Source organism: Amia ocellicauda, chromosome 5 (genome assembly GCF_036373705.1).
Source record: "Amia ocellicauda isolate fAmiCal2 chromosome 5, fAmiCal2.hap1, whole genome shotgun sequence".
NCBI lineage: Eukaryota > Metazoa > Chordata > Actinopteri > Amiiformes > Amiidae > Amia > Amia ocellicauda.
In genome coordinates this window covers 10,376,810-10,389,472 of record NC_089854.1, presented here as the reverse complement: position 1 = coordinate 10,389,472, position 12,663 = coordinate 10,376,810, and the positions used below count along the sequence as shown (strand labels likewise).

At 39.3% G+C, this 12,663-nt stretch overlaps 2 protein-coding genes across 2 annotated transcripts; one reads left to right on the top strand and one right to left on the bottom strand.

Annotated features, from left to right (window-relative positions):
- The first annotated feature begins 402 nt into the window (after positions 1 to 402).
- LOC136750518 (olfactory receptor class A-like protein 1) lies at positions 403 to 1,374 on the top strand. The gene has a single exon (XM_066705676.1). It carries the CDS (start codon positions 403 to 405, stop codon positions 1,372 to 1,374), a length of 972 nt encoding a protein of 323 aa, XP_066561773.1.
- Positions 1,375 to 10,468: 9,094 nt separating this feature from the next.
- LOC136750517 (olfactory receptor class A-like protein 1) lies at positions 10,469 to 11,423 on the bottom strand. Its single transcript, XM_066705675.1, has 2 exons — positions 11,001 to 11,423; positions 10,469 to 10,816 (listed from the first exon to the last, which is right to left on the bottom strand). Exons 1-2 carry the CDS (start codon positions 11,421 to 11,423, stop codon positions 10,469 to 10,471), a joined length of 771 nt encoding a protein of 256 aa, XP_066561772.1.
- Positions 11,424 to 12,663: the final 1,240 nt, after the last annotated feature.

The window sequence follows — 12,663 nt, the reverse complement described above, 5'->3', positions numbered from 1 at the left end:
AAGTTTTTTTTTAATGTATAAAGATGCTTGTAAGTTGCAGTGAATTTGAATTTCAAAATCTTAGTCATGCAACATTTTCTTCTTTTAGATATCAAATTTCATAGATCACTAACTATGAAGAAACATTTTAAACCTGTAAAAATGAACAACTGGTGTTTTGTAGTATAGAAGCATGAGTAGTAGGGTAGTTGCTTTACCTAAAAATAGACTGTGTTTTATCTTCTTTTATAGAAACTGAATAGATTTGCCATCACTTCTTTTCAAGGTTTGATTTCAGTCTTGTATGAGGTTATGTCTATATCCTGAGATGGAAGTCCTTTTCATATTTAAATAAGCCATTCAATAGGAGGCTGCTAAGGACTGTACAGAGAGAGGGCTACTACAGGGATCTGAGAGTTCGCGATGGATCTGCGGGAATTACTGAAGGCGATCATCACACTGGCCCAGAATACGATCGGTATCCCGGCCAACCTCGCCGTACTGCTGGTATTTGTCCACATCGCCCGGGCTGAGCGCCGGCTCCTGCCTGCCGACATCATCGTCTCCCAGCTGGTTTTCGTCAACCTGGTACTGATCCTGACCCGGGGCATCCCTCAGAGCCTCTCTGCGTTGGACTACAGAGGCTCCTATAACACGGCCACATGCAAATTCCTCATCTTCACCTACCGCACAACCCGTGCCATGTCCATCTGCCTTACCTTCCTGCTGAGCGCCTACCAGGGTGTCACCATCGCCCCCTCCTCCTCCCGTCTGTACAGCCTGAAGCCTTGGCTCTCGCGCTGCCTGCTGCCCCTCAGCCTCCTCTTCTGGCTTCTAGATGGGGGTACTTCCTACTCCAGCATCCTCTACACCAACCAGATCCATAATGTCACGTTCAGTGCACTCACACTCAACCTGGGCTACTGCCTGGTTGAGTATCCTAGTGAGGAGTCCTACTTTGCCATCGGAGTCATGTACCTTGCCCGGGACACATGCTTCATCCTTCTCATGGTGCTCTCCAGCCTCTATATCCTGCTCATTCTCTACCAGCATCATCAGAGAGCGAAGGGAATCTGCAGCTCTGTCCAGAGTCAGGGCTCATCGGCCGAGAATCGGGCGGCTAAGACTGTGGTCACCCTGGTCACCCTGTACGTTGTGTTTTTCGGGATTGACAACCTGATTTGGGCGTACACTGTTACCATTGGGAAAGTGCCAGTGGTCATGAATGACGTGCGTGTTTTCTTCTCCACTCTCTATGCCACTGTCTGCCCGGTAGTTGTGATCGTGTCCAACAGGAAGGTGAACCGGAAGCTTCGCTGTGACAAGTTTGCACAAGACTCTCAGTCAAAAGAAACCACTATTTCCACTGTCTCGGTCAAGTTCCCCACATATTGAATCTGCCTGTTTTTTTAATTTAAGACTGATGTTAGGACTGAATAAGAACTGTGAGCAGCTTGCGTACCCTGATCCCAGTGTGGTTTGATTTCTCATTAGTTTTGGAAGCTAAAGATGCTGCAAGATTAATGCATTTGCCCATCTCTTCTTGGGGTTGCTGGCTATTCTAAGTGTACTATGTAAGCCACTGAAGAGTTTTAGAAGCCCTTTTGACTTGGTACTTAGTTGTTGTTTCTGCAGGTAGATGTGCCAGTAGTCTGTGGACACTCTTTCTTTACTGCTCTACAGCTGCTGCAATTACATAGCCCATAAAGACATTGCGATATGTTTAAATGAAGCTGGATTAATTTGTTGATTGTTAACACAGCTGTATTAAGTTCTTTATCTTCACAATGGGTAATTTCAGATATTGTCTGTATTTGTTGCATCTCTCTATATTTGTGAATTAATTATAAAACTAATAAAAACACATTATTGAATTAAACTTGCAATCCTCTTTCCATATCCAAGTTTTAATTAATTGTGTATACTGGGACTTTATTCTGTGTACTCCGTGCTCGTTAATTTATGTTCTATTTTAAAAAGTCTCATTGAAAAGCTGCTCCAAATGTGACCTTGAAACACTCGACAGAAGTCAGAGTGTTAATGGAAATCACAGTATGAGTGGTACATATGATTCTTGTTCTTTATTTAATCAAAACAGTATTTTGGTCACAGTCTGTGGGTAGAGATGTGCATTTGATTTGAATATTTTAAAATGTCCTATGTCCTATATAATAATAATATTCAAAACAATAATTCAGCTTAGTGATGGACATGATAATGTTCTTAGTTAGTCAATCTGCAATGAACGCAGCCCTTCATACACACACACACACACACACACACACACACACACACACACACACACACACACATATGTCATTTTCCTCACTTCAGTACTTACTACACCTGTCCTGTTGGTTTAACAGTATTAGTTAGTGCAGTATCCACGTTCCTTTGGGGAACGACTTGTGTTTTACTGTAGGCTGGGACATCTGATGGCATAGTGGTAATTATTTGTGTTTGGCCTGTGTCCATCTAAATCTAGCTGCAAAAACTGCTATAATTAGTAGTATTTTCCTCCCCCAAATAGAAAACTATGGACAGATTGATTACAGCTAATAATAACTACTGCAGTTAGTTATATATTAATTATATGCCAGCTTATATTTTGTCAATATGAACAGATGTTTTTTCCTTTGTTTCCTCACACAAGCCCTCAGTGAAAAGGTCATGTTTTGTTTTGTTTTTGCTAATGGCATTGCATCTCTTTATTACTGTTATCAATTAAGTTTAATAAAGACCCAAGCACTCTATTTTTAATATAAATAATGCCATGAAGTTTTGTGGACGTATAGAGGACTGACTGATCTATTTTGGATGTAGAGTTCTCTAAGCAACTATTCTTTTGATGTATAGTCTAATCGCTCTACTAAGTTGTCATCCCAGTTTCAAGTTTTAGTCTTGAAAAGGAAGTAATGAAGCACTGTACACTGGACAAATGTACAACCCTTATCTGTTAGCTCAGGGATAGTAGAGTATGGTTCCAGACTTTGCTAATTTAATATCTCAAATAATCAGATAATCTTCTCTATCTATCTATAATACATTAAAATTATAATAAATACATAGAAACAAATAAATGTTTGTTTTTAAGTGATTTTAATGTTCAAATGAATACTAATATGCCAATCAGGCACAAGAGGCCCTCTCTGAGGTGTGGTCGGGACAGTCCAAGTGGGGCTCTGACCCAGAGGGCTCAGCAATTGACTCTATTTACAATCAAGGTCCATCTGTCTGGGCTGTAATTTGGATCAGTAAATAGACAAGAGGACCATCATCTTCACGTATGCATGGTGCACTGGCTATGCCAGTGATGTCCAACCCTATTCCTGGACTGCCACAATCCCACCTGTATAATGTGGTGTCAGTGGGACACAGTTAGGAAGAAAATAAGGCAAACCTAGAACTGGGATTACTGGGAAATACATTCACTGAACATATATTGTATATTTTTGTACAATGCTTAAACTGACTAGACCCTCTCTCTCTCTGTCTCTCTCTCTCTCTCTCTCTCTCTCATATATATATATATATATATATATATATATATTTAAAAAACTAAAGATAAGTACAGTACTGGACTTTAGGATTAAGATTTGTATTTGATGGTATCTATTACATTTTTCTTTCCATTTTGAAATACAACTGTACAATTTGAAAACATTCTCACAATTCCCACTGCTTCCAATTAAAGCTGAGGACAAAATTGTAACTTGTTAATTGCTTCTTGAAATCTGTGCTGTGCAGCTATGCCATAAACATCTGAAGCAGGTGTTCAATTAGACCAATCCTGGGTGAATTCAGTAGTTTCCCTGAATCCAGGTAGGCAGAGATGGAGTATCTATTAAGAGCACTGGCACAGTCTAGCATTTCAACATGCATGTCATATTTCCATTTACACACACACACAGTTGTCCAGTTGTTATGGCTTTCATATTAAAATAAAAATAAATTAAGTACCTGAGTTTCATAGGGGAATTTATAAAAATTATTACAGAATTAACTCCCTTATTACTGGATATGTTTAAGGAATCATATAGAGTGAACTCTCTGCCGTGCACTCTGTCACAGGCTCTTATCTCACTTATTTTTAAAAAGACAAAGACCCAACACACTACAGGCCCATCAGTTTAATTTATAATGAGGGGAAATACTGTCAGAAATTCGCTCATCGTTAGGATAAAATTATGACCAAATTGATCCATTCTGACCAAGTGGGGTTTATTAGAAGTTGATGCTTATCTGAAAACATAAGGCGTCTTATTGGTATTATGTGGGCTACACAATGGCATAAAGCTTCTTTTTATTATTTCATGCTCCTACAGAAGTCCAAAACATGTAGTTAAGTATTAAAATCAGTATGGGAGAAAGAGTTAATTATATCATTTACTAAAGAAGAATGGGCTAATGTCCTAAAGAGAATCAAAATAATGTCAAGGGAGCTGCGAACCAGGCTTGTCCAGTTTAAGATCTGGCACAGGTTCACCGGACCCCCACCAGACTCCCCTGATTGTTGGAAGTGCCAAACAGAAGTGGGGACTATAGTGCATGCTCTGTGGTCTTGCCCACGGATTCAAACTTTTTGGGCAGGAGTCCAAAACATTTTGCAGAATGTAGTTCAGTTGAATTTCCATTTTTGCCGTAGACTCTATATTCATGTGGATCCTTCTAGACTGGAGGGTCTTCCTACTCAGGATGCAGACTGGATTCAGGCAGCCCACCTGACCAGGAGGAAACTCCTAGTGGAAGGGGTGGAAATCTGCTAATGCCCCTTCTATGCACAAATGGCAATTGCATTTGGGTAATATTGCAGCCTATGAGCGGTTTTCCTACAAACTGATTAACAATCTTGACAAATCAGGCTGTCCTCAAAAAATAGAAAGAATATCCAGGCGAGAAGAGCACTACTCAGGGAGGCCACCAAGAGGCCTATGGCAACTCTAAAGCAGTTAGTCTTCCATGGCTGAGTTGGGTGACACTGTGCATACTGCTACAATACCCCGGGTGCTTCACAAAAGTGACCTTTATGGGAGAGTGGCAAAATGAAAGCCGTTGTTGAAAAAACTCAAATCTTGGCTAGAGTTTGCCAGAAGGTGTGTGGGAGATTGAGACAAAGTGGAGGAAGATTCTATGGTCTTACGAGACCAAAATAGAGCTTTTTAATAAGCACTATGTTTGACGCAAGCCTAACACCATCATCCTGAGAACACCATCCCTACTGTGAAGCATGGTGGTGGCAGCATCATGCTATGGGAATGCTTCTCTGCATCAGGGCCTGGAAACCTTGTAAAGATAGAGGGCAAAATGGATGCAGCAAAGTACAGAGAAATCCTGGAAGAAAACCTGCTGGAGTCTGCAAGAGATTTGGGACTTGGGAGAAGATTCATCTTCTAGCAGGACTATGACACCAAAAATACAGCCAAAGCCTCACTGGAGTGGCTTAAAAACCAAAAAGTCCATGTCCTGGAGTGGCCCAGTCAAAGCCCGGACTTCAATCCAATCGAGAATATGTGGAAAGGGTTGGAAATTCCTGTGCACCCAAGGTCCCCATCCAGCTTGATGGAGCTTGAGAAATTTTGCAAAGAAGAATGGGCAAAGATTGCTGTGTCCAGATGTGCAAAGCTGGTAAAGACTTATCCACATAGACTCATGGCTGTAATTGCTGCCAAAGGTGCCTCTACCAAATATTGACTGGAGGGGGTGATTACTTATTCATTCAATTATTTTCTATTATTATTATTTCTAAATTATTATTTGTATTTTTAATTAATGTAGAACAATTTTCTGATTATATTTTTCACTTTGACATTATGGACATTTTCTGTGTTGATCAGTGGCAAAAAATCCTGATTAAATCCATTCTGATTTCATGTTGTAACACAATCAAATGTGGAAAAGTCCAAGGGGGGTGAATACTTTTGAGGTGAATACTTTTGAGGCCCACTTGCCTCAGATCATGATTAGTGTAGTGTGTGTACATGTCTAGTCTAGTGTGACGTGAACTATCATTTTTTTCTTTATACCCAGGGGGGAACCCTGTGAGAAATGTACTCCAAATGCCCACCGGCTTAAATAAGCTCCTGAGAATAGTGTGGAATATCATGGGGCTGCCTGTGGTTGTATTATTAGCTGTACTATAATAACACAATATTCATCCTGTTAGATGAGACAAATGTTTAGACTTGAATAATGTATTTGAGTACCCTTATAAAAATCCAATTTAAAGAGCCTTGGTGCATGAGCAGCATAGAAATATAGCTCTGGAAAAAATTAAGAGACCACTTAACATTGATTTCTGAACTTGGAGTGTTCTCTTAATTTTTTCCAGAGCTGTATGTCAGTTGTGTAGTGTTCTCTAATAACAACCACTCCCCTTTCCCCAATATCAATTTAAACATTTAAAATAGTATAAAAGAGTAATGATAATGAACTATAGTAATTTTTAGTGTGGACATATTTCGTTTTTTACCTTGATTGTCAGACTTTTAAAGGGTATGAGGGTGCTAACCTTTCACTGTGACTACTTATCCTACCATAAAGTGAAGTGCTCTATAAATCATTGTCTTGGAGCTTTGATTCATCTTAAACCTTTTAATGTACAGTTACAACACTTCAGTCCTTAGCCCAGATGGATGCTGGGTACAGGCCAGGGTTAAATGGGATGCAACTGATTTCCATATTTTCTGTGCTTCAGCATCAAACTGGACACCAGCTTTAAGAAATTGAATTCTGACACTGAGTATCAGGCAAGAGCAATATTTTAATATAGTAATATACAAGGAGGAAACATTTACTTCTGCAATTTACAAGGTGTATGCTTTCGTAAACATCAATAACATAAGCCTGTATGTCTAGTATGTAAATAATACATATTTATTCTGTGATCGGTTATTTTTCACAAAGTTGCTGTAAAATATCTGGCCACTAAAGGCTAATTTTAATGATGGTTACACACAAATAATGCTTTTGGCATTTACTCTGGGGATTAATTAAGAGCTACACATAATGGAGGCTGCTTCTAGTAAGATGGTGGTTAATTACTAAACTTCTGATTAAGCTACAGGCCAGATCATGTTTTAGAATAATGTTAAAACAATATTTTAATTTGCTGAAAGCTTGAGGATGGTCTATTAATGTGCTAACAGTTATCAAAGGTTGTATTTGTTCAATTAAGTATTCACCTGTACAAGGCACTGGTGTTCTGTCGCTTACATCGGTAATTCAGCCTCTCGGTCATTCACCAACTGTGTATTGCCACAGTTGCCCTCCCTCGGTACTGTATCCTTGTCATTGCTCTTTGTCCTGTCCTGTGCCAACCAGTCAGAAATACACGGCATTGAGTTATCTTGGCATGGAGACGAAACTTCCTGCATTGCATGTCTCAATACATCATTTGACAGCCAACTTGACCTGTGCATATTGTGTCTATGTGTCTTTAAAGCTTAGGAACACAGATAAAGCACACAAGTCATACATTCTAGAAATAATATTGAGTAGTTTGTTTTAATAATAAGTATTTTAAATAAAGAAATATATAGCTTAGGTAATTACACATTATGTAGGTAATTATACATTTATTAGGTATTTTAAACGTTATATTGATTACATTATACAGACACCTACACTTCTATCTACCAGCTATACACTGTACATGACATGAAATTATACTAGAAAAATCTTGTTGTTTCAAAAGTCTTGTAGGACTTGTAGAATTTAGGGCTGTCCCGAAGGGTCTGTTTTAACCTTCAAAGGTTCGGAATACATTATAGAACAAAGGTTTGAAGCTTCATTGGTGCTAATTTGCATATTTGATCAATGACATCACATTAACTGCTAGTGTATAGATTTGATTGAACAACCTACTTTATATACACTCACCTAAAGGATTATTAGGAACACCATACTAATACTGTGTTTGACCCCCTTTCGCCTTCAAAACTGCCTTAATTCTACGTGGCATTGATTCAACAAGGTGCTGAAAGCATTCTTTAGAAATGTTGGCCCATATTGATAGGATAGCATCTTGCAGTTGATGGAGATTTGTGGGATGCACATCCAGGGCACGAAGCTCCCGTTCCACCACATCCCAAAGATGCTCTATTGGGTTGAGATCTGGTGACTGTGGGGGCCAGTTTAGTACAGTGAACTCATTGTCATGTTCAAGAAACCAATTTGAAATGATTCGACCTTTGTGACATGGTGCATTATCCTGCTGGAAGTAGCCATCAGAGGATGGGTACATGGTGGTCATAAAGGGATGGACATGGTCAGAAACAATGCTCAGGTAGGCCGTGGCATTTAAACGATGCCCAATTGGCACTCAGGGGCCTAAAGTGTGCCAAGAAAACATCCCCCACACCATTACACCACCACCACCAGCCTGCACAGTGGTAACAAGGCATGATGGATCCATGTTCTCATTCTGTTTACACCAAATTCTGACTCTACCATCTGAATGTCTCAACAGAAATCGAGACTCATCAGACCAGGCAACAGTTTTCCAGTCTTCAACTGTCCAATTTTGGTGAGCTTGTGCAAATTGTAGCCTCTTTTTCCTATTTGTAGTGGAGATGAGTGGTACCCGGTGGGGTCTTCTGCTTTTGTAGCCCATCCGCCTCAAGGTTGTACGTGTTGTGGGTTCACAAATGCTTTGCTGCATACCTCGGTTGTAACGAGTGGTTATTTCAGTCAAAGTTGCTCTTCTATCAGCTTGAATCAGTCGGCCCATTCTCCTCTGACCTCTAGCATCAACAAGGCATTTTCGCCCACAGGACTGCCGCATACTGGATGTTTTTCCCTTTTCACACCATTCTTTGTAAACCCTAGAAATGGTTGTGCGTGAAAATCCCAGTAACTGAGCAGATTGTGAAATACTCAGACCGGCCCATCTGGCACCAACAACCATGCCACGCTCAAAATTGCTTAAATCACCTTTCTTTCCCATTCAGACATTCAGTTTGGAGTTCAGGAGATTGTCTTGACCAGGACCACACCCCTAAATGCATTGAAGCAACTGCCATGTGATTGGTTGGTTAGATAATTGCATTAATGAGAAATTGAACAGGTGTTCCTAATAATCCTTTAGGTGAGTGTATATATATATATACAGGTTATCCATATAAACAAAATAAAACATCCCTTTTTATTTACTTTTTACAAGCACACGGTTTATATTGATTTTACTTGCATGAAACAGGCTAACCTTCCAGTAAAAGCACCTTACTTATAATAAACTGTATGCGCAGTGATGTATGTATGTTAACTTTACCTTTTAATTTTTATTTTATTCAATACAGATAAAGTGTCAGAAATAATGAATCGGTGTAAAACCCTTGATGAAAATATCCCGGTGTTCAGTAACATTGAAAAAAGACATTACTATACTTAAAGTAGTAAATACTAAAGACACCAGAACAGAGTAACCCATTTGGGTTAACTATATTAAAAAAGACTTCCTTCTACAGTTCAGAGTTTGTCAACATTATATATTTTTCATTATATTATTATCATCATTATTATGAGTCAATCGCAACGAACTCACAGAGTTAGTACGTAGCTGTATACTAAACACGGGATCATCTCCAGTCTGCTGCTTTCAGCTCTATGCTACTGAATAAATAATGCATAATAATTAACTTACATTGGTTAAATGATCCCAGAGATTGCTTGTTCCTTCATGTTATACACATTTTCAGTAGAAAATTTACATTAAGCTTTTTGGGGGTCTTCTGTGCATTTAGTAAAAATACAAGTTTGTGTTTTGTTTTATGTTTCTATTATATTGCAGAATAACGCACAGTGGTCCACAGGCATGTTGGGGGATAGTTCTCTTTCAGAATAAGAAAAAAAAAGTGTAATTGTATATTTTCAAAATACATTGTTTCAGTTTAATCTGGTCCAATACCTGCTGGCACAACTGCGGCAATTGAGTTTTTTTCCATGACGTTTTCGAACTTAGTTATATCCAGCCACTTTTATTTAAGTAATGGGCAGTATACTAATCAAATGTTTTAATTTAGATAGTGGTTTAGTGTTGTTATGCTTGTGGGGTTTTTCCTAGGAGTAGACCAAGCTCATCATTGCAGTTGCAACAACAAATCATTTTCTTTATTATAACTGCAACACACAAATTTCAGGTACTGAACACACTCACACACTGACTCGTTCTTCCGCCTCCCTTCACCTTTTATGCCCTCTCCCTACACTCCTCCCCACCGCACCATCTTTACCCCATTAAGCCTTTATTGGGTGCACTTTATTCAAGTGTCAGTTTCAATTAACAAGAGAAACAAAATTGTGACGAACCTTTACATTACGTTATTTGTCATTTAGCAGACGCTCTTATCCAAGGCGAGGTTCCTTTGAAGACAGTCCTAGTAGAATTAGAGAAATTTCCTACTCAATGTTTACCACATCCACATTTTTAGTTAAATTAGTTATTTCTTGCACTGCAGACACTGAGAGGAATAAGTGTCTGAGGCTACCTATTTCAAAGCCCTGCGGGTATGTGGGAGACGGTGGTTACTGTAGTCCCAATGTTTTCTTCCTGGCCATGGGAATAGCAGTTCAGTCTGGCTGCAAACTTTTGGTTGGTGGCGATGATGAAAACTGGGCTGAGGGCAGAGTAGCAGGAGGCGAAAAAGACACGTGTGTCATTGACTGCAGGGTGGACACGGGTGACACAGAGGGTGTAAACCCACATTACATTGTCCAGGCCAAACAGGATGACATACATGGCCACAAGCATGAGCAATGACTTGGACGCCTCTGCCGTTTTTCTCTGGTTCCGATCCGAGCCATGCATGCCCCTCATCTGCTTCCTGTGGTAGTACAGAATCTGGACATTATAAATTGCTGCACCAGCCATGATACCTACAAACACAAAATCACGAATTATTGACATGACTCCATTGGCCATGAATGCCTTGAAGCCGGGGAATGCCATAATACAGAACTCCAAGTTCAGGGTGTACTCTGGTATGGTGGAGTTGGGAAGCATAGACAAATGCAGCAGGGCACACCATAAAATTCAGCCCGTAGAGCAGCAAGATGATCAGGGGGATGTTTCTGGGGACGCTCTGCTTCAGCACCGTCCACCGGGTTGATCCAGGGGCGATGACTATGCATTGGTAGCAGCTGAGGAGGGAGGTGATACAGATGGACATGGCACGGCCTATTCGGTATGTGAAGATGACCACTTTGCAGCCATATTCCCCAAAGAGGTTCTGGATGCCAAGTGCAGTTAAGGCCTGTGGGATTCCACGGCACAGGACCACCACCAGGTAGACAAACGCCAGCTTGCTCAGGATGAGGTCATTGGGGAGAAGCCGGCCATCAGACAGACGCAGGTAGCAGAAGAACAGGAGTACGGTCAGGTTCCCTGGGATGCCCACCATGTCCAGATAGATGAAGCCAGCTGCCTTCAGCACAAGATGCACTTCCATCTTCTAGAGAAACTGACCTGCAATTCTCCAGCAAAATTGTGGTAGGGGTGAGAGTCATTAGATTAATGCTGGATGAAAAGCACAGACCTGTATTATTTTGGAATAATCTGTTAAATGTGAAAAAATTATTCCTTTTTGCTTCAGTACTCAATCAAATTCTGAATTTATTCATTTAGTCTTTACAGAAAAAAGGAGGGCAAAATGTATAACCAATACGCAAGTTTTGCCAAGAGAATAAAGTACTTAATTACGTATTGTTTTTAACCATAGTTAGTTTTTAAAAGCATTAAGTGTAAAATACAATAAATAGTGACAGTTCAGTTGAAATTAGTTTAACAGTACCCCTTACGGTACTAATAAACCCCAGATCAACAGCATAGTTCTGTCATATTATACAATAATACATTATTGAACATCATCTTGTTTTTCAAATAAACTAGCTTTATCGCAGCAATAAAATAAATATTAATGCTATGAATAGATTCTGGTTGGTTTTATGTGCATCAGCAATGTACTAAGCCACACTTACCATTATTAGATTGTGCTTCTTTAAAAATGAATCAAGATAATACATTTTAAATGCACAATTGTGTTTTGCCCCATACTAATATGATTGTTTAGTTCTAGAAAAGCTGATAACTCATGTCATGCCAAATGCCCATTGTTTAGATCACAATTGTGTACTCCAAGTCTGTGAATTACTGCAAATATCAATTATGAGTAATTCAAATTGTAGCAGTTAAATTGAAAAACAGTGGTAATCTTACCTTGGCTTGTGCTTGAGTTGATATCCAAAGGTCTCCAACTTTCTTCCTTCTAAAGACTGTAAATATCAAATGTCTGAGTCCCTTATTATAACCCAACAGGACTGAACCAATTCCTGAATATTGAGTATTTTTTTAAAACATTTTATGTTCCACTTCTGAAATTCAGGGAACAATACATTGATAGTAGACAGTCCTGGCTATTGATACTATGTAACATTTAAGTTACACGTTACTGTTAAGGCTACTTGTCTAATATGCTACTGCAGTCTGAATGTATGTAAAGAATCCAAATATGAAACACCTTTAGTGTAGGGCTGTTCCTTGTATTTGTTAAAGTAGGCTACCTTTCACTTGAACTCATGTGACTGCTTTAAACAAAGGAAAGGATTAGGCTTATTTTAATTTATGTAATCAAAAAGTATGGTGCCTAATACTTATACTGAAAACATATTTAAAACAAGCAGACAAAAAAA

Bases quoted from the DNA above. Each gene is read 5' to 3' on its own strand.
- LOC136750517 (XM_066705675.1), bottom strand. From the start codon at position 11,423: ATGGAAGTGCATCTTGTGCTGAAGGCAGCTGGCTTCATCTATCTGGAC. The intron at 10,817-11,000 runs GTGTGCCCTGCT...TATAATGTCCAG, and splicing joins TCTACGGGCTGAATTTTATG to ATTCTGTACTACCACAGGAA.
- LOC136750518 (XM_066705676.1), top strand. From the start codon at position 403: ATGGATCTGCGGGAATTACTGAAGGCGATCATCACACTGGCCCAGAAT.